The 26,800-nt window shown below is 44.7% G+C and overlaps 1 protein-coding gene across 4 annotated transcripts; it reads right to left on the bottom strand.

The window, feature by feature from the left end:
- Positions 1 to 54: 54 nt before the first annotated feature.
- LOC121624902 (KAT8 regulatory NSL complex subunit 1-like) lies at positions 55 to 26,754 on the bottom strand. Of its 4 annotated transcripts, XM_041962869.1 has the most exons (16): positions 26,740 to 26,754; positions 25,979 to 26,061; positions 18,702 to 20,166; positions 8,638 to 8,779; positions 8,361 to 8,444; positions 6,789 to 6,898; positions 6,363 to 6,504; positions 4,930 to 5,095; positions 4,228 to 4,383; positions 3,501 to 3,707; positions 3,223 to 3,377; positions 2,946 to 3,070; positions 2,733 to 2,790; positions 2,099 to 2,211; positions 1,756 to 2,008; positions 55 to 1,675 (listed from the first exon to the last, which is right to left on the bottom strand). In XM_041962869.1, the coding sequence occupies exons 3-16, from the start codon at positions 20,096 to 20,098 to the stop codon at positions 1,469 to 1,471; spliced, it is 3,315 nt and encodes a 1,104-aa protein (XP_041818803.1). In that variant the 5' UTR covers positions 20,099 to 20,166; positions 25,979 to 26,061; positions 26,740 to 26,754; the 3' UTR covers positions 55 to 1,468. The 4 variants fall into 4 exon arrangements, with proteins under 4 accessions (XP_041818803.1, XP_041818802.1, XP_041818804.1 ...); XM_041962868.1 differs by lacking the exons at positions 25,979 to 26,061; positions 26,740 to 26,754 and adding an exon at positions 22,614 to 23,067; XM_041962870.1 differs by lacking the exons at positions 25,979 to 26,061; positions 26,740 to 26,754 and adding an exon at positions 22,614 to 23,067 and having other exon boundaries at positions 2,946 to 3,067.
- Positions 26,755 to 26,800: the final 46 nt, after the last annotated feature.

The following is a 26,800-nucleotide window of genomic DNA, read 5'->3' as shown; positions in this document are numbered from 1 at the left end:
ACGAGTGAGTTCAGACAGGTTTACACTGAAGGACTCGAGGCCAGAACAATGACGCCAAGTTAAACATAAATGTTTTAATGGTACTATTTACAAAAAAGAAAAAAAAAAGAACAATTCTGCTTTTTGATTAGGTTAACTGCTGCAACAATCGAACAGGTACATTGACATCTTGCTTAACTACAAAAGAAAAACAGTGACTGAATGGCTGTGGCATAAAAAGGTGGAAAATGAAAACCATAGATTTTTTTTGCATAGCAATTAGTTACTTGGGGGAGGGGCAGAGTGTGGTTATGACACTGTGGGGCGGCAAAAACAAAACCCATCTTGCAACAGAAGTCTAGATCTGATCCATGTGAGGGTGAAAGTACTGAACAGCAGAGAATATTCCCTTCAGTTGAAAACCTGAGCTCGGGGCGGCTGCTAGCTGAGAGCTGCTACATCTGAAATGTCTGCGAGAGGAAACCTGGCGAGCTGAACCAGAAGAAAGAGGAGGGGGGCCACTGTGTTACGTCTTTATTTTGCCACAATTTAACTTTTCTAATACAGCAACGACTGTACGCAAAGAGGAAGAGGGAGTGAGATTAGCAGATGGTACAATCATCCCCGTTACCTGCCGTCGATTACTCTTTTAATAAGTGGAAATCCTACCGAGTGCCGTCGTGATAAGACTAACAGGAGCATGTTTTTCAGCATGCAGCAGCGCTTTCTGTAGGGCAAGTGCTCAAAAGACACCCCAGTCCTCCACGCGTCACCCTCTGAACAGGACTGAGGGGTAGAGACGGGAGCTGGACACTCTCCAAAGAGACTGTAAAGGAATGATTTACTATCAAAGAACACAATGAATGTGTGAGGCTGAACAGACACAAAGAAAACATGTCAGGAATGAAAAACAAAGAAAGCAAACCAACAAAACTGGACTTGGCAGTCAGAGAAGTGCTCTGGTGATTTCAGGCGACCTCTAGAGGGAGAAGAAGGGACCACATCTCAAATGTACCTGTTTATTTGGATGAGGAGGAAGAGGAGGAGGGTGTTTTTTCTTGTTTTGTTATTTGTCACTCCACTAAAAATGTACATGGGAATTACAAGCAAACTAGTCAATAGAAAACACCCTTTGGCCATATTTGAGGAGTCCGCTACATAGTGCGCTACGAGTGTACACGCGACATATGAAACACCACTAAGCCCCCATGTACATTGTTTAGCCTACTACAGAAAACATTTTTTGTAACGTGTTGTTTTATACTTCTTTTTTTTTTACATTTATCCTTTTTTTTCCTGTGACAAAAACAAGTGTAGGGAAAGGCTTCTATCTCCATAATGTTCACTAAAAACTGTGAAAGTATTAGACTGATGTTTGAATATCAAACAACAGGAACCCATTTAATCTTATTCTGCTTTGAGGTTCTGCTTGTTAATGCCAGAGAGGAGCTGTGGGTGGGGGGCAGGGGGACCTCAGCCTGTCAGTCATTCATCGGTGGGTGGAGGCCTTGTGTTTGGGGCCGCCGTCGTCGTCGCAAGGCAGCTCCGTGTCGTCCGAATCGAGCCGTCCGTAGGCGGTCGCTCGGCAACCTGAGATGCTGCGCATTCTGGGCCTGATGTGGTCGCTCTCTGCCTCGGGCTCTGGGGCCGGGTCCTCTGGCAAGGGGAAGCTGCGGCGTTCCCACGGCGCTACCGTCTGCAGACACCAGACACGGTTGGTGAAGGACTTTCAGTACAGACATGGCTAACAGACAGGTGACGGCAGCCGGTACCTACCCGCTCTTCAAAGGTGAAGTCCGGCGTAGAGCACCGTGTGTCCTCGCTGGACAGCAGCCGGTGGGAGTCCCTCGAGCAGGGTGTGTGGGGGTTGGAGGTGGTGTCGGGGCTGGCCGGACTCATGGGCGACGGCACGTGGCTGTAGTCGTGCAGCATGGGGCAGTGGCCCGGGTCAGGGGACGCGGGCTGAGGGGTGGGAGGGTTGGTCCCGCACAGCAGCGGCGTGGTCCGCCCGTCCACGGACTTGTACGACCTGAGGGACGACACAGACCACAGTTCACACCTGCAGTCTACACAATCCAATGCGGGTGTGTGACCGAGTGTGCGGTGTGCTGGTAGTGACCTGCTGCCCCGCCTCTTCGCGGGAGCCAGAGCCATCCAGGTCCAGCGGGACCGCTCCTGGTCCTCGTAGGGCTGGTGGAGCTGGGTGAAGGCTGCGTCTGTCAGGTCCTCCACCTGCAGACACAAAACACCATCAGGACACTCAAGATGGAGTGAAGTGAAGTCCTGACAACTGATTAACAGATCAGGTCACTTATGAAGAAAACACCTGAGGTCCGTTCACACGTTTAATCTGAAACTTTAAGACACGAACGCAAGATTCAATGTAACACGTCTTTCAGTTACTCCAGACAAACACATTCACACTAATATACGATTGTTCACCATGTGCATGAATCTAGTAGAGCGTCCCAGCAGTATTTAACAATAACCTCTGGCAGAAATCAATGTTTAACAGGACCTGGAGCAGCAGCACGAAGCAGAGGGCTGGATTAACCATTAAAAATACAACATATGAACTTTACATGAGGTCAGACAAGTGGAACGATGTGACTGAGGATTTTCCTTCCTCCACTATGAAGAGATAACCTTGAAGTGTTTGACCACCAGGTGTCACTGTTCACTCACTGCCACACTGGAGCTGAGCTTTAAAGGGTGAGACTGTCTGTCACGACAGAGAGAGGGAGGAAACTCACCTCTCGTTCGTCTTCCTCTTCAGTTATTGGCTGAGAGAAGATGTCCACAGATCGCCAGCTGCTCAAACAGAAACATGAAGGTGAGAAGAGGGATCGAGCGGCCACAACAAGCTTCACAGGAACAGACCGAACGTCAAAACACGGCAGAGCGAGCGGGCGAGTTAATGGAAGGTTGCGGCTCACAGGACAAACATGGCGCAGGTGTTTGCTCACCTGGGCGTGAGGATCTCTTTGTACTGCAGCTTCTCCACCCTGGTGGTGGCCGCCACAGACATGGGGATCACGATGTTGTTGATGTCGAAGGAGCTTTCGCCTCGCCTCCTCTTGATGGGCTGCTGCTGGGGGACGAAGGGACGTGTGAACATACGAGCATTCGACAGGGATGTTTGCGGTTCACAGTAACACACCCATAATGCATTGCAATACCGCACCACCAAATGAATGACCTCATATATTATCAGATAATGACGCGAGCAAACAGTTTCCTTACAGGTGTGCTGGGGACGCTCTGGCTGCTGGGGCCCAGCGGGGTGGAGTTCTCTGAAGACGTGGACAGCTGGCGCGTGAGGGGGCTGTGGAGGGACGAGTGCATGTTGGCCAGACTGGGGCAGGGGCTGCTCGAGTCCAGGAAGAGTTTGGGGGAGGCTGGAGGAGAAAGGCAGATTCAGTAGCTGCTCAGCGTCTTTGATTTCACCACTCGTGCTTCAGAACAAAAACAAGCACCTTCACACCAACAACGAACAGCCACCGTTTGACCGAAAGACTCACCGTCCGTCCTGTCCAGCGAGTGCTCTCTTAACCTCTTACGGCTGTAGTTCTTGTCGAAGGGCCCTAACGGGGTGGAGAGGGTCTGCAGCCGCTCAGTCTTGCACACAGTCTGGCCCTCGAGCCGGGCTGCGTTCAGAACAGCGCTGCCGCCCACGCTGCTGTCCGCCGCCCTCGGCTTCTCAGCACGGTTCTTATAGTGGCTCAGTCCTGCAACGCAACGGACCGCTCACATTATTATTATTATTAATATTATTATTACTACTACACAGCAAGTTTTTTAATATGTTGCTACACATCCTGCAAGCCCCTGAACTCATGAGACTCACAGCACTGGGTATGAAATGTATGTTCAGCCGCTAAAACGAAAGGCTAAGAGCGCGACTGCAGACATGTTAGAACACAGGTTGTCAGTACTGGGGCTGGGCGACAGCAGCCAATCACATGACTGCGTCTGTGGCATTGTGACATAAAAACGCTTACTGGGACAAACATTGTGAAATAAAAACCACCTGCAATAAACTCGGTTACTGTGGAAAGAAGCAGGATGAAATAACATTTCAGAATAATGACTAAGAATTTATTGGTTTATTTCACAACGTCATGACGACACACTGTGCTCATGATTGGTTGAAGTCTCATATTCAGGTAATCAGGACATCAGACCACCTGTGTGTGTGTGTGTGTGTGTGTGTGTGTGTGTGTGTGTGTGTGTGTTTAAGGCACTTACTGACTGCCATAAGTGAGTTTGTGAACTTGTGCTTCTCTTTGGACGAGGAGAGCTTGTGTTTGAGGGAGAGCTTCTTCAGTGGTTTGCTCCTCTCCAGTGACTTGGTCTGCCACTGGCTCTTCATCATCTGCTGCAGACGTAGGCCTATACAAACGTCTGAGGGAGAAGTAAACAAAGGAGGGTTACGTCTAAATCAGGAGATTTCGGCATGCGACCACGAATGGAGCGTAAAGCTGGATACTCCAGATTTGCCATCTGTAGTTCAACATTAGCAATTCACAATGACATGCAAGATTCATCACACGCCACGGGCAATCTACTATAAGAGCCAAGTCCATTGTTGTCTTATGGTTGTAAATACAACTCTGTCTCAATTATGTATCAGTCTAATGCAGCTCATGTTCTGCATCTGAGATCAAAGAAAACACATTCCCCTATAATTCCACAGATGACGTGACGACATGAAGGCAAAGACTCTGAAAGCAGAACGGACACATGGTATGGTAAAAGGAGCCAGGCCCTGAGAATACGACACCGTTTACAGATAGAAAAGATTGTCTAAATCTCTGAAAATGTTCGCTATGAACTTCCTGGCAAGAAGTCCCTGCACAGCCACTCCCTGTTTGTCTTCCCCTCTGGATGTAAAGTAGGAAATGGCTGCATAAACTGAGTCCTCCTTTGAGCGAGGAGTCCAGAACTGACCGTCAGGGAAGGAGAGGATGGGGTGGACGCCAAGATCCAGTCTTGACAGGCGCTCCAGGGTGGGCAGCTCAAACTGAGGGTCCTCTCTGGGGGTGGGCCAGCCACCACACATCACACAGCTGGGGTTGACCCTGCAGTTACACTGGATACAGCTGCTTCTCTGAGCCTGGGGGAGGATAAAAAGGGTTGTAAACCACATAAAGCTCAGCTGTGCATATTCACTATTCAACATTAACACATTTAAGTTCCCATCTGGAGGATTTTCACTTAAATAAATGTCTGTGAAGTGACTGTCGCTGAATGAGGTAACACAATGGAGACTGAGCCTGTGGCCAATGATGGAAGTACTGCAATATTTATATATCTGCAGTATTATGAACTGAGTGTCTGTGGGGACGTTCACAGAAAAAATGCTGTATTAAGTTACTGCCGATGCAAACTGGACATTTCCTGCTTTTGCAGTTTCACAATAAAAGCATTTAAGGGATTGAACACGAGATGACTTTTATTATGAAGCAGTCACAGGAAGTGCAGTGTGTTTGTCAGTCATTCGCACTGACGGCTATCATTCAGCATTTTCTGACAGCAGATCAGTTTGAAATGTGCCGGCAACAGTTTGTTTAGCTGCTTTCAGACGTCTGTGACCTGGAGGATTAAACCAGACTCACTCTTACCATCAGAAACTACAGCTGTCACCAAATCAACCATACTGTCACTTAAAGTACATATTACTCAGTGAGGAACTAGATTTAAAAGCTCCACAAGAGTTGAGTCACGCCAGGAAACATTTCTCCTTTTCAAACAATTGGCCTCATGGTGCCAATATTAGAACTAATGTGAGCTCTGCTCAGCTCTGAATTGCAGAATAATGTAAAAAGCAGAATAAACGATGCAGGGAAATTAAACTTCAGATTAACTGCATATTGTACTAGCTGTTCTCTGTTAATGCAGAACAGGCACTAAGAAATCTCACTGCTTTCTGAATAATGTGAGCAATAAGTGGGTATAATTTGATGTCCCTCAGCACCCCGAGCTGTCGTGTTCTGGGAAAAGCATCAACAACCAGCCATTTTTTTTTTTTTTTTTGCCCCTCAACCAAAACTTGTGAGTTGTCACAAGGGCGATTCCTCGTCTTTGTTGTTTGCCCTACTTTTTCACAAATAAGTCGTCTATTTCTTGTTTACTCTGCTATTAGGTTACAAACCAGGAACTAATCAATGAGTGCAGCCTAAAACACAGAAGATGTTGTCTAGGAATGAAAGTCCCCACTTCTCTGCAGTCAACATCGTCACAGAACGTCCACTCAGATCTCAGATCAGTATCACAAACACGCCCTGTCAGTCCCTTAAAGGTGGAAGAGCTGGAATGCTTGATGATTTCATACCGCCTGTAAGTGTGAGCATGTGCACGGCTATAAACACGGTGACACTCACCTTGCCGTTCAGGTTGGGGACCGTGTTGGGCTGAATGAGCCGCCGCCGCCGACAGCTGACGAGCGGCCGTGTACGCGCAGCCACACATGTGCTGTCGTACGCCAATGGCTGCTGGTGCTTGGTGTCTGCACTCTCTGCCATCCTATCACAGGACACGCAACAGAGCGCATGACATCACACATTGTGTCTCAAAACGACGAGTTAAAGATATCAGTGACACGTGTAATCTATTTTTAGTCTCTGTGCGTTAAAATTAAAGGTGAAACAGACACTGATGGTTATTTTATATTTGTTTTTAACCAGGAAAGGTGAAGGAATGTTATGTAGTGACAGTAACATGAGGCAAAACAGGAGGACATTCAGTTGATTCTCATGTATGATAAAGAAGAACAGACAGCAGTGGCATGTAACCATCGTCAGCTGTACCTGCTGAGGACGCCGTTAACTGGTTGTGCGTTTTGACCTTTCAAAGGGCCGGCCTCTGCGTTGGCGATGTGGGCGGTGCCTGTGTGCTCCAGCCGTTCTGAAGCAACATCCTGCATCGACAGATAAGACAAAACCAGTGAGATTACACCTCACGCTAACTGGCACACAAACACGGGCTGACTGACAGCACTTGGCCAACCTGAGGTATGAAGGGAAACAGCAAATGTCAACAGACTAGCTGAACCATCCTGGTTCTGTGGTCTTGAATTAAATGGAAAGCGTCGGGCTAAAGACCTACTCTGAGCCGTCATCAGGCCCCATGCCGGAGCTCCTTCTTCACCAGCTTTCACACACATGAACAAAATTTCATGGTTTCAATCAAGCTGAAATTTGGGCCCTGCCCTCACAGTTTGGAGGCTCACTGATTCCACACTTCAGTTTGTTTTATTTTTCTTCAATATATATTTAACAATCTTGCTGTGAAAGCAGATCATATTTGTTTTGAAGCACGCAGCAAAGACCATTAAATCATGCCTTTAAATTTAAAGTGAAAAATGACTGGCTGTGATCAAAATCCAGCCGTCCAAATGTGAGCCGCCAGGATGAGAGGCCACTCCTGCAGCTGTGCTGGTTTAACTGGTTTTACATTCGTACAAACAACACGAACATATCCAGAGAGGCAGAGATCCCGTGATAAATTATCTGGCAATAATCTGGAAATGAATGTTGAAGGAGTTTATTACACAAAAGCTCTTCTGTCCGATTCATTTCAGACCAGAAAGACACATTAAAAAAAAAAAAAAAAACAATTTCCTGTGAACATTTCATTTCCAACAGATGCTTTGACAAGAACCAACAACCTGATTGTTTCACTGATTAACACGTCCCTCTGAACAAACAAGCACTGCCGATATACCATCCGACCTGCATACAGCGAAGTGCTGACACAAGGCTGGTTTAGTTATGAACTTCAAACATTTACACACTGAAAACTGGTTTCTCTCACTTCTTTTCTGACACGTGTCATTAACATTTCTCAGTTAGATGCAGGTTAACATGTTATTCAAACACAATGTGGATTTTTTTTATGAACGTTCGAAGCTTTAAGCTCGAGTGCTGTTTTTTTTTCTTGCTGAGCCTTTGTTGGGAGACACACGACCTGAATTACAGCTGCGCTACGTTTTCTGAGGCTCGTTCTTTATTACACGCTGCGTGTGAATGCTTTAAAAAAGTGCTGCTCTGGCCCCGAATGGCCTTGCAATTTTTTCATTTCTACGATGTACCATGCAATAAAAGAAGGCAGTCATTCAGTCAGTCGTGTTGCTTCAGGAATCAGAAAAAAACTCCAGAAGATCCTGGTGACTAGGCTGCAGCATAAAATACTGAGTACTCAATGAGAGATATGAGATCTAGATTTCCAAACACCTCAAACTGAATGAATCTTAACTGACAAGTCCACTTAGAGGACACCAGAGGACAGCAGACTCATGTGGTTTAGCCCAGAGAGGCCGAATGCGGCCAAAGCACATCTGCACAGGAAGGCCACCCTCTGTCGACTTTCACGCTGCTTACCTGAGTATTTACAGGCTCTGTCTTCATTTCTGTCCCACCTGCAGACACTGCGCTGGGGGCAACACCTCCCAACTCTACTGAGCCCTACAGAATCAAGACCTGAGCGTTACACTTCCACCCCAAAGATACGTAGAAGGATCATATTTAAGTGTCCGACTGATGGGACAGCTCGGTGTCTTGCTGCACACAAGGCAACACATCAGAGTCAAAGCTGGATTATATTCTCTAATTTAGCACAAACAAACAGACATGTCTAACACAAGAGTGAGCGACCGACCTTGCTGGCGCGGATTTGTCTGTAGATGTCGGTCTGCTGTCGGATGCGGTACTCCAAGTCTGAGATGTGGGCCTGGAGCCAGTTCCAGTGGCTGATGATAGCAGCTCTCTCCACAGTGTAGCGGCTCTCTGCCCGCTTCCATCTGGGATTAAAAAAAAAAAAAAAGAGTGAGTGGTCATTTTAAGGTAAACGGACGAGACTCTGGATGAAGTGTTGCGACAAGAAGTTTATCCACCATTAAAAAAAGGACAAATGTAATGATTCATGTACTTTAAATATGCCTGCAACATCATGTCTTAAGCAAATTGACAAAGAAATATGACATTTTCTGTTTCTCTTTTTATATCATTGCAAACTCAAAATATTTGGGTTTTATGTTGATCAGATAAAATGAGAATGAAACGTTTTTCACTATTTCCTGGAGTTTAAAAAAACTGACCGATCGAGAAAATAACCAGCAGAATCATCAATAATGAAAATAATCAGTTAATTAGTTGTAAGTCGTGTACAGGCAAGTATGGTGAATGTCTGGTCTGTCATGATCACCAACCCATGAAACACAACACACTGAAATACTAATAAAAGACTAAAACTGATCATTCAGAGCACATTAAGTGAGCCTCCAAGCATTTCCCCTGTCAGACTGCAGAGGTCAGTGAATCAGCATTGAATAAAGCTTCCAGCAATGGCAACTGCAGGCACCCTGGAAAAATACTCTAGTGAAAAAACAGTATGGTCAGGCATGCATCTTAAGTGTGGGAGAAATATAGAAATGGGAATTTCCATTACACTGATTTCTTTCATGGCAGAGAATGAATGCCAACTGAGAGCTGAGTACTCCATTTTACCAGTATGACACACAGAATGGGCATTTCAAAGGCAGACATGAGAGGAAAATGTCTGCTCTTGCACCGTGCAGCACAGACCACAGAGGGCGCCGTTTCATCAAAATGCAGGCTGCAGTGACCGTGGCTGAACAATGAAAAAATGACTCAGATGGCAGACAAAGATAGACCTTGCACTCCTCTGCGCTTTCTCCTCCCCACACCCGTCTCTGTTTTCAGTTTTCAGAGCTCCACCAGGATGGAGGAAGTCGAGAAAGGCCGCTGCTGAGAGAGGCAGACGAGACGGGAAGGGGAGGCACTGGGGGGGGGAAGGGGAGAGAAAGAGGGACAACGGGGACTGGGAAGCTCTGGCAGCCTGGGGAGGAACAGACGGGCTTTAAAAGCAATCTACAGGCCACAGGGTGCTGGAGGGGGTGGGGCTGGGTCAGGGAACAGTGCGGCAGACACTGGGATAACCAATAATCCAAGCAGGCATCCTGTCTTATTGTGGAGCTGAGCGGAAGGAGAGTTATTGTGCCTTTGACGCAGACATCAGCCACCAATCAGTGCAATGAAAGACGTCTCGATTCCTTTTTTTACTCAGCCACAACATTTAGTGATCTGTGGCTTGTTCTCTGCGATACAGTATCAAGGACACTGCTGCAAATACGGCCCCAGTGTTACCTGCTAATAACATTTCCTATTGCTTTTCTACAGACTCAGTCCTGTTCTGCACAGATAAACAAACATGTGCTGCTCTTCCACACAGCGCGGGGAACGTTCACCAACACTGCAACACTCCTGAACACGCCCATGGCTGGTGCATCAGATCAATGCATTGGCAATTCATTTGCATACGTTGGGTCCCCGTGGAGACCCATCTTAGATCAACACCGGTGGCGCAAAGTGTGTCACACAATCTACTGCACAAATTAGCCTGAGCCTGTGTGCCATGGTTCACCATGTGGTAGGTGGACAACTGATCCACCAAATGGATAGGTCAGGTGTAATGTCCCTTAGCATGAACTGGAAAATGATCTCAAAGAGATTCATACTCTCAGTGACAGCAGAGAAGGGGCGTATGTTGCAGATAGCACACATCTCAGCACTGACCTGTTTACAAAGGCGAGTAAGGCCACAGGAAAGGGACAGATTGAGACCCGATCCAGGGAACCAAGGTTGAAGAACGGTGGATCCCAATTCCGTTCTTTAGGCTATATTACAAGGACTGATTTAGACCCGACATGCCAGGTGAACTCAAATGAAAAACTGTAGGGAGACTTAAAAAAACATCCATTTTCAGGGTCCACTGGACAAGAGCTGGCAGCCATGAATGTAGAGTGCAGTGAAAAGGACGCAGGAAGAGCTAAAACTGAAGTTTAGTTAAATATAAACACAGAGGCCATTACAAGTCCAATGACCTTAATCATTAGAGTGGCGGAGGAGGATGAGGAGGAGGGGTCAGTGAGCAGCACTGAGAAATCCCCCCCCCCCCCCCCACACACAGGAGCTCCATCCCCCCTCTAACCAGGACATATTTTCCTCCCCCCTACTCTCCCACACACAAAGCACCAGCGGCAATCAGTACAGCCGTCGTTTTCTGGCTGTCAGCACATTCTCCATTGTGGTGCTTCTCTGGATGCAGCACATATGTTGTATGGTGCCGGGTACCCCTGAACCCGTGTCCCTCCAAAACCAACACAACCGTTCAAAACCCGCGGCCCAGCTCGTCGCCTCTGAGTCGAGAGCAGACGACACGTCTCCACCTCAGAGAACCAGTGTTCTCGCAGATGCCTTCAAAGACTCTGACATTATTAGGTGCTGTTCAGTCAGCGCTCTTCATACTGTGGTGAAGTGAAAAATGCACTAAATCACACTGATATCACATTGACATGCCAAACCAAGTGCATTTTTGTGTACTCGTCTTTTGACCTCCTCCTCTACACCATCGTGTGAGCTCATTAATACTGGAGGGTTTACTTCCTGTCCATATGGACACACAATCGGCTGGTGGAAGGAGATTTACTCTCCATTTTGGTTGACGCTTGTGTAAGAAGCAATGCAATTATGCAGTGCACATGCAATTCTGTCAATAACTGAAATCTGTTCTGCCATTTTGTGCTTATGTCATCACTCGGCTCAGCAGACCGTACACATGTACCTTTTTATATATACACACTTCAATTGAAGTCATTAAAATGCAATGGTATGGTTAGGACACCTACTTTGTGCAATATGCAAAACGGAGAAGCTATTAGACAGGGCGCCGACCGGCGGTCTAAACATTGCACACCACCACCATCGCACAGCATTATGCCGCCGTTGTTTGGCTCACTGTAAGCCGGTGTATAATAGGTATTCTTTACGACATGTGGGACCTCTGTTTAAAAAAGGTTCATTGGAGGTTTGCCCGTGTATGTAGGTTTGCTAATGTATTTTAAAGCCTACCTTCAAACTAAAAAAAAAAACAAAAAATATGTGTCAGCCTCAGAAAACATCTAAAAAAAATGTTAGACCTCCACAAGTCTGGTTCATCCTTGGGAGGAACTTCCAAAGGCCTAACAATACCTCGTTCATCTGTACAAATAGTACAGCAAGTATAAACACCATGTGACCATGCAGTCGTTGCACCACTCAGAAAGGAGACGCATTCAGTCTCCTAGAGAGGAACTTACTTTAGCGTGAAAATCAATCCCAGAACACCAGCAACGTTATCCACAATCAACGAGTCCTGTATCGCTCAGCAAGGAAGCCGCTGTCCAAAACCACCAGAAAAAAAGCTGGACTGTGAAGACAGATCTTACTTTCTGGAGAAATGTGCTCTGGTCTGATGAAACAGAAATGGGACTGTGTGGCTATAATGACCATTGTTGTGTTTGGAAGAAAAAAGGGGGAGGCTTGTAAGTGTAACACGGCAGCATCATGATGTGGCGGTGCTTTCTGCAGGATCTACTGGTGCACTTCCACCAGGAGGAAGAAATATTACGTGGACATATTAAGGCAACATGTCAAAATATCAGCCAGGATATTAAAGCTTGGTCACAAATGGGTCTTTCAAACGGACAATGATCCCACACACCACTTCCCATAGGAATCCCGAAGAACCATCAGCCTCAACAACAGAGACGTTTTCACACAAGATGGACCTCACTGCAGCATGACTTGTTTGCTGCTGTCCAGTTTTCTGTTTATACTACTGCCACACATGATAAACTGGAGCAGGGAAGCCTCCGCAGACATGCAATTAAAATTCTCCTAAAACTGTACAATACACTTTGACTATTCTGTTCTGAAGATTAAACAATCATACAAATCAATACATACACAACTCTTCTGAATATTCAAAAGTCAATTGTAATTTTAAAAAAAAAGACTAAAAAGAAAAATAATTGCATTCTGTACAGCGTATGCACAATACCAAAAAAATCAATTTAGGGCAAAACAGTAAGCATAGACCACAACAAATACTGACAAAGGAAGTGAACTGAACTGCCTCTAAACAGCAGAAAATATGCAGCCAACCAACTTCTATACGTTGCACGCTTGCTGCTCATCTCTGGACTGTGCTCAGCTGTCTCCTCTGACACAAAAACACTTTACAGTTTTGAGTCTGAGTCTTTTCCTCAGATTCATTTAGTTAATTCAGCAAGGCTTTGCATGTGTGCCACAACTCTGAAGTGCTGCTGTTGATGGGATTTGGTTGTTCATACTTCTATGGGTAGCAGGGAAGAGAGGGTCAGGGTCTCCAAACCGTCTTGCCATAAGAACTCAACACTGCAACCTTCAAAACCTTCTTTACAGATCTTGTAAAAATCAGGATCATAGAGGGCCATTGCAGCCAAGGTGTGATGCAGGCTGTACTTTCTAAATATATATAAACTACACTGACATTTCTAATGAACACAGATTATGAGAGAAAGCCCTAACTACTGTATAACGATGAACCTACGAACCTATGGAAAAAACACTTGATCATTACAGCTCTAACTAAGCCCATGTCTGACTTAAACAAAGCAGTTATCTCTGTTTTTATGTGAACTAGGTGACAACTAACGAGTCCATGATTTTCACTTTATCATACCCATGTTCGCATTTTGAAACATGAGCTCCTTGTGCAAAAATCCACCAGAGGAACATGGTTATGCAGAGACGCAAAGCAAAACTAAGACTTGCAGACATTCTGCTTCTTCATATGAAACAATAAAACCACTTTGCAATTATGCTTCTCAAATCATTCTCTCGTCATTCATGCTCGGGAACAAGAACATGGGAAATCAAAGCAGCAGCTGTCATTTTAATTTCTTTGTTCTCTAGAGTCAAAGATTTTCAAAGCACATTAAAAGAGCTGAAAATTATCCAAACACTGAAACATTTATGAAGATTGAAAATGGCCTTATTTTTCAGGTTTATTCTGATGTGCCAGGGTGGCTGGCTGGAGTTTCACAGGACAGCTGGTTAAACTCATCTTTTACACTGCTGCTCGGGAGCCGGGGCTGTGAACAAGGCAGGCCGACAGGGTGTGGGGCAGGAAAAACTAGAGAGGGCAAATTCAGCCAGAGAACTGCAGCAGTCATTACATAAAAGAGGGGGGTTATGTAACGCCTGTGGGTTCGTGTTGAGGAACTTGGGCCGAGCTAAATACATCCAGATGTGTCAAACGGGACAGAAACCTATACTATACAGGCACTCACATACATATATAAATACACACATACACACACAGAGGAATGAAAAGAGGAAAAAACATCGCTAAGCTACTCAGACTGCAGAGTAATGCTGAGCCAGAAGCATGAAAGGCACGCAGTGGTCTCAGCCAACCGTAGTTACCCTAGTTCACGGGCAGCAGGCAGACAGGCATTTTAACTGCCGGACTGCATAAAGATCATACTAACGTGTAGCCTGGATCACCTAGCTCTACTTTTATCATCTGACAGACAAAAGCCTGCAAACCTACGTGCACTTTGTTGCCGGTCAGATAACAACATTTAAGACACTTTCATTGTTCTGTCTATGAGCCATTATGTAAGACCCGAGATTTCCTGATGAGCATTATTGTTGCCTCAGAAACAAGAAACGGTGCCCACTCGCTTAACACAGAACAACCCGTGCTCCATGTAACATGCCTAAATAATACACTTTCAGTGAATTATCTTATTCTGCTGTATCAACTGTCTCAGCTGGTACAAAATCAGACTTCAGCTCTGAAGCTAGCAGCACCCACACCCGAGTAGAGGCCATTATGGACGTCACATTCACAGATAGACACATTGGCTAGAGCAGAAAGGCCCTGAAGCACAAGCACAGCAACAGATGTTGGCCGGCCCCCAATCCTCTAAGATACGGGAAACCACGTCTACAGTATAGACAGGGATGACAGGATTAGTTGTAAGCAGTGCGCTGCATCCAAACAAGCAGCCCAAATAGGTTATTTTCCACACTGCTGTAAACTCAGCTGACGTTAAATAATTGAGGTGCTGCTGCCTGAAGAAGACATTACATTGTCTGTAGTGTTGACTGGTGTTGTGCTGTAAGCCATTAATTGGTAACTGAGACAAAATGTCAGTGTGAAAATGTGGCATAATGGCCACACACACACACGCACGCACGCACGCACGCACAAACGCGCACACACACACACACACACAATGAGGCACAGTTCCTCCTGTGCAGGGCTGGGAGCAGCTGAGAACCAGTTCTTTACCTGTTGTGGGATGGATGATTGTACAGCTGCTTATGAAGGCATTACTGATGGACAGCTTCACATTTCTATGGCAGCTTTCACTCAGTGAGAATTATTAAGATTACATGTGCTACCACTTGGCAAACATTTGCAAACCTATAAGTGACAGGTGCATTTGTGGCAGCAATACAAAAACTTTCACACATGGCTTATTCAAGAACATCTGAGCACATTTCCGTAGCTCTCTGAGCCGGTTTTGTTTGGCTCACGAGGTCTAATTTTGCTGTGTTGTGTAGCAAGTAATGCACGTCACAAAAGTCTTGTGCCCTTATAAAACATGGCTGAACCAGTTGACAAGTGTGCTCAGATCGGGGTTATTTTTATGAGTGAAAAATGACATGGGGTAACTGAACACAACTCCTGCAGGGAAGGCAACATCTCAGTGTTTGATTCAGCAGGCTGTTGTGTGGGTCAGCACCTAAAGCTTATAGCTACTGATAAATCAGGGATTTTTTCCCCCAATCAGCTAGATTCATTCTAAAATGATTCAAAGCTTACTGACTCTTTCATGTCTTCCTCATATGGACTGTTGTGTTGTAACCAGTGAACTTTAAGTAACCTATACAAACAAGCAGAAGCCCAAACGGGTTAATGTATTAAAGCTGTCTGTACATGAAGAAACAAGGAATTTACTAACAGTAAAAGAGTTGTAGTAGTTATTGAACATGCTTAGCAACATTGTAGTGTATGAACATACAATAAGAGCAGCTTCAATGATGAAAATAAAAGCAACTATTTGTCTGTCAGAGGTGTCATGTTGTGCTTAACTTGCATTGTCTTTTGCATTTCCAGTCTGCTTGTATTTAACACTGAACCAAACATCTATACATTAATGGAAACCTACTTCTACACAATGAGGACTTAGCAGTCGTTAACAACGACAAACAGTGCAAAAAGATGAAGCTGCTTCACAATAAAAGCCTCACAATGGTTGGCTGCAGGAAGGCTTTCATGGTAAAGCAGGAACGAGATGTGTCATATTTTTTCCAGCAGAGGATTTACTGCAGCTCAGAATGAAGAAGATGAGAAACACTAGTTTAAAACTAGTAATTTTGCCTGGTAGTTTAAGGACGGTGCATAAAAATTAGAGAAAAAAAGCAGTGATGACAGTTATGAGCTAGGTAGGAGTCATGTTTCCATTATAGTGAAGCTCCTGCCTTATCCCCTCTGTTGACTCTAAATAATGCCTCCACATCTTTCACAGGCTTTCACACAAGAATGAAACGACATGACAGAAGCATTAAAGAAGCTGTTTAGAGACTGCAAGAAATATGATTGGTCTACCTGTGCTCAGCAGAGAACCAGAACCACCAGCTTTTACTCGGAGCATGAACACAATGAGAGAATGAAACCCAATCACTTTGGGTATGCAAAAACATGTACGACACAATGATCTGGGCTGAAGTCGTGCTAAATCCTACGTTCCCCTATAAATCAATCCCCCATTCATGGCTAAGAATTAATGCAGCTTTTTAACCATTTTCCTTAGTGTGGCATTTATATGTATGAGATGTACAACTATTACAAACAAATAAGCCCAATTCAATACACTCCTCAGTATCAAAAGATGATTTCCTATTTGTGGAAAGCACCTACAACTCCCAAGGGGCTCCATTTTCAAAACCCTCAAGATAGGAAGAAGTCTTTCACTTTCATTTCAGAAAGGAACCCCATAATAATAATAAAAACAATCGTTGCAATAATCCACGGTGGAGATGGGTATTTCAAGTAATATCATTGAATATCATATCATTGATAGACTCATAATTAAAATAATTGATCAAATGATTCTGTAATAAAAAACACCGGAGCTGACTCAGGAGATACTCAGTACTAAAGGACTTGTATCAGGACAAGGGACAAAAAAAAACTGCACTGCATGACCAAAATAAAAGAAGTTGTTTTGTTAAGATTCATTGATCTGGGTGTGAATGAAAAGTCAATCTCTTAATGAATTTTGAATATTTCAAACAGCAAAATCTTCATATGAAATAGTCATACTACTTGGGTATCAACTGACAGGTTTTTATTGCCTTAATGTGTAGTTCATTGACTACAGGGTAACACACATCATCTATATCAAAGAATACTATCAAAAGGCAGAGAAAGCTTTAAACATGCAGCTCCTTCTTCCTGGAATAATTCTCACAGTAACAGAAATTCTCACTGTTGATTTCTACAGAGGAATTTAAGTCAATTTTAAAGGACTGAGAAAAGACTCTTGGTCAATGTGATTGCTCCTAAAAATTCACTGAAATTGTTTGTAAAATTGTGCCTGAGTATGCATCTCCACTTTGTCTTCCCCTTGACCTTGTGCTGCATATCTGCATATCCACTGCATACTGTGTTCATTCATTAGTCGTGTGTGACAGCTGCATTTGTCTGTATCGTTTGTGTTTACCGTTCTAACAGTGCTTGCTGCCCTCTTGGTCAACTTTGTTTACATGAACCATCATATTCATATTGACTTGTCACCATCTCTCACTCCTACAGTCTCAGGCCACATAAATGCAGCTCACTATCCGTTCCCCCTGAGAATGACATGCTCGAACACCTGCTTTGACCTCAAACAGCACAAGACACAGTATGAATACATTACAAGCAATATTTCTGCTGTTGGATCATGCATGCAACAGACACATGCTTCCTGTTGCATTCTGAAGATATTTAGGTCAAAGGTCTAAAGTCAACACAGTAAAGGATAATAAAAATCAGTGTTCTTAGCTACGTTGTTAATAATCTACCCAATCCTACACAGGTCACTAAGTCCATTAACGCTGCTGACCCACCTGCTGTATTTTTTTTCCCTTTCACACACTGATGACACAGAAATGAGAACTTCCCATGGAATACATCTGCAAGCTCCTGCTGAGGTAAACCTGACATCACAACAGGCAGCATGTAAAAATATAAAACCCACACCTTCTGCAAAACCACCACCACCCCCAAGTCTATGTTTCTTATTGGTTTCGGTTTAAATCAAAACAGTCACTGGCTCTGTGGGCGCTCACTTGTTCGCTCTGCAGATAAACAGAACGTTCAGTTTCAGCCTCGGCCCTCTCAGGAGGAAGCACTGTGTGGCGAGAGAGCTTTTTACTTTGAGTCCATTCGAGCCTGCATGTTCTCCACAGGATGGTACCACCCACACGACTACACATGCTCTCTGGTCGAATGGTATCTCTACCCCTCCCCTGGAGTTTGACCCAAGCACTACTGAGGCAGACCAGGCAGTTATGATTGTCATTAGCACCTGCTTGGCCTAGAAATACAGGGACTTTCACAGGACAGATGAAAAGCTTCATGCACCATGGAAATGTGAGAGTAATGCGAATTACTTAGGCATGTGGAAATGAACTCCATTAGATATGAAACGTTTTTTCACATGATTGCTGCTTTCAACACTCGACTTGAGCCCGAGCAGTGAATTCTCCATTACTGCAAAATCACATACAGCCCTAAAAAAGCTTGATGTGTCAGTGGGTGACAACACTTTTACTTACATTTTCACATGCCGCTGCTCAATGTCCACTCTGGCCAGCTCCTCCTCCTCCATGTCAGAGTCCCCTCCAGAGCTACTTTCTGTTACATCTGAGTCAAAGGCGCTTTCTGCTGAATGAAGGTTGGCTGAGCCACTCAGATACAGCCTCTCCAGTTCCAAGGGCATGGCGCCGCTTTTCAGGAAGCGACTGAGGCCGTCTCTGTTGTTTGACGAAGAGTGGCGTCCAGTCCTCCATGTAGCCGTTGGGGTAGCCGTCTCAGATTTGCGGTTACCAGCCAGCAGCCGGTTGAGAGCTGAGTCCAAGAAGCCACCCAGCTGCTGTTGGATGTGTCGCTCCACCTGCTTGGCCTGTACAACCTGAAGACGTTTGCGCAGGCGCCGCAGCCGGTTTTCAATCTCAGCTTGGCGGCTGCTATTGAGAAGGGTGCGCTCCCTAACGTGAGCATCAAGGCTGTCCGAAGAAGAACTACAGGATAGAAGAGGCTGTGGTGCAGGTGTGCAAGACGGGGAGCCCTGCTGGCTGCTACCTGGTCTCTCCCTATCAGAACCCTGTGGCTGACTGGTATGCGTGTGTAAATCAGCCTCCTCAAAATTTGCTTGTTCAGTGGGGTTAGGGTTGTCATGGGTAAAGGGAGAAAGTGCAACAGACTGAAGCACTGGTGGTTCAAGGTTTTTTCCATCTGTATTTTGAGAAACCCCAGAGGAATGCTTCTGTTTAAGGGTTCCTTTCACCGGGATATGCCCTGATAAAGTAGCCGTCAAGGTCTCAGAGTCCAAGTTCTGTGACTGAGAGTCTGCGGTGGCAGAGGGCTTGTCACCATTCACTGCCACCACACAGCCAGGGTCAGACATGGTGGCCAGCTTCTTGGCCAGGCCATTGACAGGTGCCATGGGCTGGCCACCTCCGTTGGTGCTGCCACTCATGAGACTTTTGAGCTGTCCGCCAGAGAGTTCTATCGCCTGCCTCTTCCTCAACAGGAAGTCTCCGCCGTTGAGCAGGGAGCTGGGCAGTATTCTGTGGCCTTTCAACACAGACTGTTTGATGAGGACTCCTTGCAGCTTGATTGACTCCTTAGTTGAAGGGACAGGTGTCACATCAGAGCAGAGGTAAGAAGCCACCAGCGGCTGGAGCTTGCCCAGGGCTGAGGCCTGAGCCCCAGAGTCGGCTTGGGGCTGCTGTTGCTGCTGTTCCTGGTCGCCGCCGCAAAAGTCAAGAGGGCACTCTTCGGAGGTGGCCTTGCACTTAGCTGGGCCGCTGCTATGGATAAGGATGTTGCTGGCGTTACCGTTGTTCTCTGCACTGGCCGGTGAGAGACTTGAGGATGGGGCAGCCAGTTTGAAGCGGATGTGGTGAGCTTCGGCTGGGGCGTCGGTGAGAGCGGGCGCCATCGCAGCCATGCAGTGCAGAGGGACGGGCACCGCGGCCTGCTCCACACCACCCGCTTACTGCCCCACCTGAGGACAGCCTGGATAGAAGGAGAAAAAAAAAGACAGGAGAGGGACACAAGAAATAAAGTTAAACACAGATATTTTTTTTTACATATTTCTTCATACTAAATAGTATTTCTTGAGTGAAAAGCAAAATGAAGGCAGGCTGTACCTATACATGATAAAACACAACATAAGTACTGGCACTACAGGTTCTGCAAGCCTTCAGAGTGAGTGGAAAATTACTAACCACGACCCAAAAAGAAAGTAGCATTTCCAAAATATTTAGCACCACATATAATAAATGAAAATGCACCAATATCACTGATTCAGATCAAGTCAAACAAACTGACTCAAAAGCAGACCTACGATATCTACAACTAATCTAATTAAAGGCCTAATGAAATTAACTGGTGACTCACTGCCATTTTGTTGACCTACTGGTTACAAGTGTTGCTAAAAATGATCATACAAAAAGGACCAGGCCAGAAAACGCACTTCAGGTGAAGAGGAGGAAAATCTTAGATGATCAGCTACAGCTCACTTAGCTCTCACAAAATTTCAGAAAATGTCATGATTCCAATGTAATCGCAATAACGCATGTGTCTACACAGGACTTCTTCCACGACTTAAATAAATATGAAAGACATAATGATATGCACTGACCTTGATGAATGGGATGCAAATGATATAGATGGAATAACAGCAGGCATCTGAGCTACATCCCTGGCCAATAAATAATTCCCACTACTCCCATGCTTGTGTGAACAAGTCATCATTGTCATCTACTTACAAGGCTGCTCTTTATAGCATACGCTTTGGAATTCAATTCTGATGTAGGAAGAAACAGGAAAAGCCAATGCAAATTATCCAAACCCCACTGCCCTACATGTGCCCTGGTAAGTCAGTGTGCAGCAGGGTTGCACACAGGCAGTGTAAGTAGGTGGATTTAGGCCCCAGCATTAGTCCAAAGCACATGATGTCATCCTGACTGTGTTCCTGTGTCAATTTCAAGTGAACCTATTCAACCCTCCCAATTTCCCACATATTACTGCCAGCAAAATGATCTCAAATATGTCAAGCGGAAGACAATGACAAGACTAAGGTGAAGTACTGCTTCCGCGGTTAATGACTCAAACACACTGGTTATCCTGGATATCCGTATCAATTTTTTTTTTTTTTAAAGACTCCCTTCAAATAAAATAGGAGATAAAAGCGAGCTGCATCTCCGCGGATCGTCTGCAGGGTCAGATGAATGGGGGCTCAGTATTTCACCGCAGTTTCTAGTCAGCGCGCACTACGCCATGTTGGTATTTCCGAAGCAGATTATGCAATGCAATTCATCTACCCAAAACCGCCCATTCCGCTCCAAACACACCGAACTTGTTCATGTTACGAGGGATTAAATTACGTTAGTAAATGCACAACTCTGATTCATTATGCATTATAACACCAGTTTCTGTGCGAACAGTCTCGCTAGAGATGCGACAAAAATGTCCACATCCAACGTTAGCCAAGCATAACGTAATCACCAAAATGTCTTCCCGGTGTTTACAAAAACATTTGAAATGATAAAGGAAGGCTGGCTGCTCGGTGCGAGCTGCGCACAAGTGTAATAACGTTATTTAATCTTATTTCAGCTTCCGCGGAAGACCAGATAGCACCAGTGTTGTTGTATCGCTAAGCCGTGCCAGTAAAAAAAAAAAAATCACCAACCGATCATCACATCAACCAAACTCCACGAAGCAAACGATAATATCTCTGTAAACCATGTCACTGTACACACTGCGTGCAAATTAATGCGCCTCGCTTCTGGCTAACGTTAGCTCTTGAAAGCTGCTGATGTAAGAAACACAACCTGCTCGAAAGCTGGCGTGCGGGTCTCACAAGCCAGCCGCAGTGAAACGCTACAGACCCTCATCACATTATCTATCATTTTTTCGCTTTCCTTTTAGGAGCACAGCGTAGCGATTTCTGTCCTTGGCGAAAACCCACTTTGAGCTTTACGCAAACCTCGTTAGCCAAGTAAACATTTTAGTCGCTGACTACGTAACCTCCGCTCTCCTCAGTGATAGTTTCAAGTCAATAACGCCCAAAGTAATATGTGTTACACGTTAAAAGCCATGATAGCACGTGTATTAACGGCAGAGTTAAATACAGGTCATGAGACATCACAGAGGTTAGTATTTGTCCATAATAACAGGACTGCTTCACTCGTTATGCATCACAACTTATTTTAAACAACGCTTTAAGACCTATTGCAGAGCGGAGACAGGGTATGCATTGCAATTAGACTGAGGAAATGAATACAGGCAGCCTGTTGTTGTAAATCTATGGGGACCGTCCTTTGCCTTGCTTGAGTACAGTACATGGTGGGTAATCGAACAGTCCGTAACGTTAATGCACATATGTCAAAAGCTGAGAAGTTGGGAGTAGACCCTGCCAGTCTAGCTAGCTCGCTAACAAAGAAAAAGGAGGAACCTACCACGTGACGAGGTTGCACTATCCGAGGGAATTTCGGCAACAATCCCCTGCAGTTTTGGTGGAAAAAACCAAGGGTGCTAACACAAAAACGCGCCTGGATTCGATCACTCTGCCATTAATTAATCCAGAAATGCAGCCAGATTGCCAAAAAAAGGCCCAGTTCACAGAGCCGCTCGGGTTCGTTCCGGATTCAGGCAATGGGCGAATCAACGATCTACACCTTGCTCGCCAGCTAGCTCGCCTCGCCGCCGCTACAGCGAATATAAGACAAGGCCGTGAAACAGTCCTTTCTACTCCAAATTACTTCAAATGTAGGCGATTTCACCGCAATCCTTTACCAAAAATTCCAATTCTCAGAAAGCGAAAGGTAATCCAGAGGGCAGTTTGTCGCGAGCCTTTTTCTCTCGTTTTAGGGAGAGACGCTTAGAAAATGGCGGCTAGCTCCTCTCCCTCGGATTTGAGTCTGACAAACATAGAAGGGCTGTGTGTGTGTGAGTGTGTGTGCGCGCGCGTGTGTGTGTTGCTTGCTGGTAGGCGGGAGACATTTCTCATACTCGCCACTAGAGTAAAGGGCAGATAAGAAACGACATAAAAGCTCAAAAGAAGATACCACAGGAGGGCATTGTCTTCCAAAACACAGCGCAGTGTCAGTTCTGCACTTGTTAGCCGCAGACTGCTGGAAAGATGCTGCTGGTAGTTCAACTGGAAATATTAGCTGAGCTATCTGTGACTCTTCTCCAGCGCACGGACACTATTATCCTTTATGCTTCAGGTAGCCTGCGTTTAACCACCTGTTTTATCCACATGAACCACCTGAACACAACGCAAACCGTTTACACGGAGAATAACTTATAGCTAATATATTATACACAACGGGTTTGATTTCCTTATTTAAACGGCTGAATTAGGACAATATAAGTGCCGGGAATGGCTCGATATGCGACCCGTTTATGTTCGGCCTCACAGGAGAAAACTGGGCCGAGTCGCGACTGTCTGGCTCCCATGTCACTTTTACAGGAACCGGATCGCCCACCACTCCGGCAGCCTGCGTGCAGTTACAACCAGCGGCCACGTGACGGAGCTCTTCTCCACCTGACTGTTACAGGCAGCCGGAGCCCAAACATAATACACCACACAGCTGTGGAGGAGCACCAAATAAGACCGAATTCATACAAAACCAGCACCTACGCCGACCAATGAAACTGCAGGGGTGAACACACAAGCAAACGTATCAATATAATGCAATTCAATACACTAGCCTTTAAGATTAGTTTTGTTCAGTCTGTGTCATGTTGGTAAATGGACATTTGACGCCACAGCTGGCTGTGTTGTAGTGGATTAAGATAATATATAACTATATCATAATTCATAGTGCACCACAGACTACGGTTGGTGTTGTTTCACTGTGGTGATACTTGCATTGCTTGTTCTCCAGAACCTTTTTATAAAATTTAACAAAAGATGTTGTCTGAACACGGGCAGCCGTACAAGAATTTTGTATTAAAAGATTGAACATTTTGACAGAAATTAGGAGCTACGTGATCAAACTGTAAGAAAAAAAAAGATTACAAATTTAACCAGACATTTAGATGCAACCTTGACAGTTTAACACTGATCAGCTGGTGCCAAACATGTACTCAGGTTCAAAACCCAGCCCCAGATTTAAAGAGAATACTTCTTGCAGGGCTGTTGTATTGGATTGCATCACATTGTGCAGGTTTTGCTTTACAAATGTTCACCCCAGCTACCCCTGACTACTAGAAATTAGACTTGGCAGTGTACGTTTGAGGCCTTGTATTAGCATTTAGCTGTTGTGTATAAACTTGTATGCACTGGCTAATAAGAAAACAAATTCCCTAATATTTAAAAGCATGTAGCCCTGAATTAAGATTGAGAATTCAACAGATTTAGTTAGACAATGAAAGTCTGTCTGTGGCGTTACAGGGACCAGTCCTACATGTGACACTGACATCTGAGGAACTGTAACTTCCTCAGTTTCATTCTGCTCAGTATTTGTTGGTATTTATAACAAATAGGGATGCTGTTATAGAGTGCTGGTGGGACATATGTTATATTACACTCATGTTTTCAAAGCATTACATTTTTAGCTCTATGTATTTGTCCTGAACTCACTGGATGCTCAGTGTTTTTTTTTTTTTATCTAAACTATCCAGATAAGCTATTGGTACATGTTTTACACTTCTCTTTACAAAGATCACTTCAGTGTGTACAGTACTGATATCTCATCTTTATATTTTTTGGAGAGTAAGTTTTCATTTCTGTAGTTTGTTGTTTTTCATTTAGTGCTTACTGTCGGTCATGCTTATCCAGTTTATCTTCTCTGGCTGTTTATCACTTCCTGTGCACTAGAATTTTTTTCCCAGGAAATACTTATTGCACATTAGATGATTACAATGTGAGATCCTGTGATGACTAAAAACTGCATAAATGTTTATGAAGTTATGCATCATTAATTTAAGCCTGGTAATCACCACAAATGGGTTACATAAGTAGTGTGAATTTTAAGGTTTCAGTATCTCTGATCAGACAATGCTTGTAATTTGTTATATATCAGTTTTACTGTTAAGTGATGCAAATGAATGCATGCCACTTATTTCCTCCATGTCTTGCATGGCCTCTGTGCATAATCAGACTACCAGAATAAACACCTATAATGAAAAGTAATTATTAATGGTGTGTGTGTGTGTGTGACTGAGAGAGAGAAACTGTCTATCCGAGTGTTTTGAAAATTAGATCAAATATATATCTAAATAAAAGTCTCAGGAGGCAAACTATAAATATCAGGATCAAATAGCTAATGTCCTCGATTGTTATCCAGTAAGTTATCCGAAGAGCTGCATTTATCCTTTTCTGCTATAGCAGGAATTGGTATAAACATACATCCATCCACACAGGGATCCTCATAGCCTGCTCTGGGTCACAATAGCCACAGGCTGTGCAAAGCTGTCGAAACTTCCAGCTCCACAGCCACATCCTCACACTCCTCCTGGGGGAATCAGCTGCGTTCCACACTGTAATCCATCATGCATGTTTTTGGGTCTCCTCCCACTCGGACACGCCTGTTGTCTGAAATACCTCCACTGGGATGAGCAGGCATCCTAATAACATGCACCTCACGTGGCTCCTTCCCAGGTGAGGGGGCTGCTGTTCCCGTTGGTTTGAGCCACGGCACCCGAAAAAGGCGACCCGTGTCGGCCACTAGTATCCGCAGACTCATGTTTGTTTTACCCACCACTCAGAGCCTCTGATCGCAAGTGAGGACTGATCGAGAGCATCGCCCCCAGACTCCGCCAGAAAACACACAAAAATAAAAACTAAATAAAACTAATTACTATTTAAGAATACCTTTAACTCCATTGTTGAAATACTCCATTCAGTAATCCAAGGGGCCATGATTCCGGTTACCACAGAAGGAAATAACATGACACCTAAAAACAAAAAGGCAGAACAGACAAATATTAGATGAATCCTAGTTTAACAGTTGAGGACTGAAGCAGACTCAGTGAGTAAAGTTGTCCACTGTCTTCTCCTGTCTTTATTGGCAGCGGTGTGGCTGTCAAGGATTTTTACGTCCAGCTTGCAAGCTAGCGCTAGCTGGCTAATGTTACCTACTCGAACGTTATCATTGCAAATTTATAATGAAAAAGTTTTAGATGTTATATACTTTTAACACTGAGTTTGAAAAATTAAAAGTAAGTTGTGAAGGGGGGTTTCTTTGCTGACTATCGTGTCAAGGAATGCACTGCCAGTGATTTTTGTGGTACAATTAACAGTACTTTCTCTCAACGCTAGTTGAGAAGCTAATGTTAGCCAAGCTAATGTTTGAGACTGAGGTACACCGACGTAGTGAGCTAATGCCGAGAGGCTGGCCAATAACATCCAACTTAGCTAGCAGGCTAAGCTAACGCTCGCTAGCTTGTTTGCTTCCCGAACCCATACTGACTTCTCAATGACTACCGTTTTTTGCACGTTTGGCAGAAAAGTGTGCTAAAAAAATCAAACCTACTCAAATCGAACAGCCGAAGGTTTAATCAAATGAGTATTTTTTCCTGACAAGCGTGGCGTTCATTAATTTTGAGAGAATAACAAGACAAAATCTTACTTACCTGCTTGTCCTGTTACTAACCGTTTACGACTTGATAACAACCACCCCCTGCGCTTCTATTG

This window comes from Chelmon rostratus, chromosome 21 (genome assembly GCF_017976325.1).
Source record: "Chelmon rostratus isolate fCheRos1 chromosome 21, fCheRos1.pri, whole genome shotgun sequence".
NCBI classification, from domain to species: Eukaryota; Metazoa; Chordata; class Actinopteri; order Chaetodontiformes; family Chaetodontidae; genus Chelmon; species Chelmon rostratus.
This window is presented reverse-complemented; position numbering and strand designations above follow the sequence as displayed.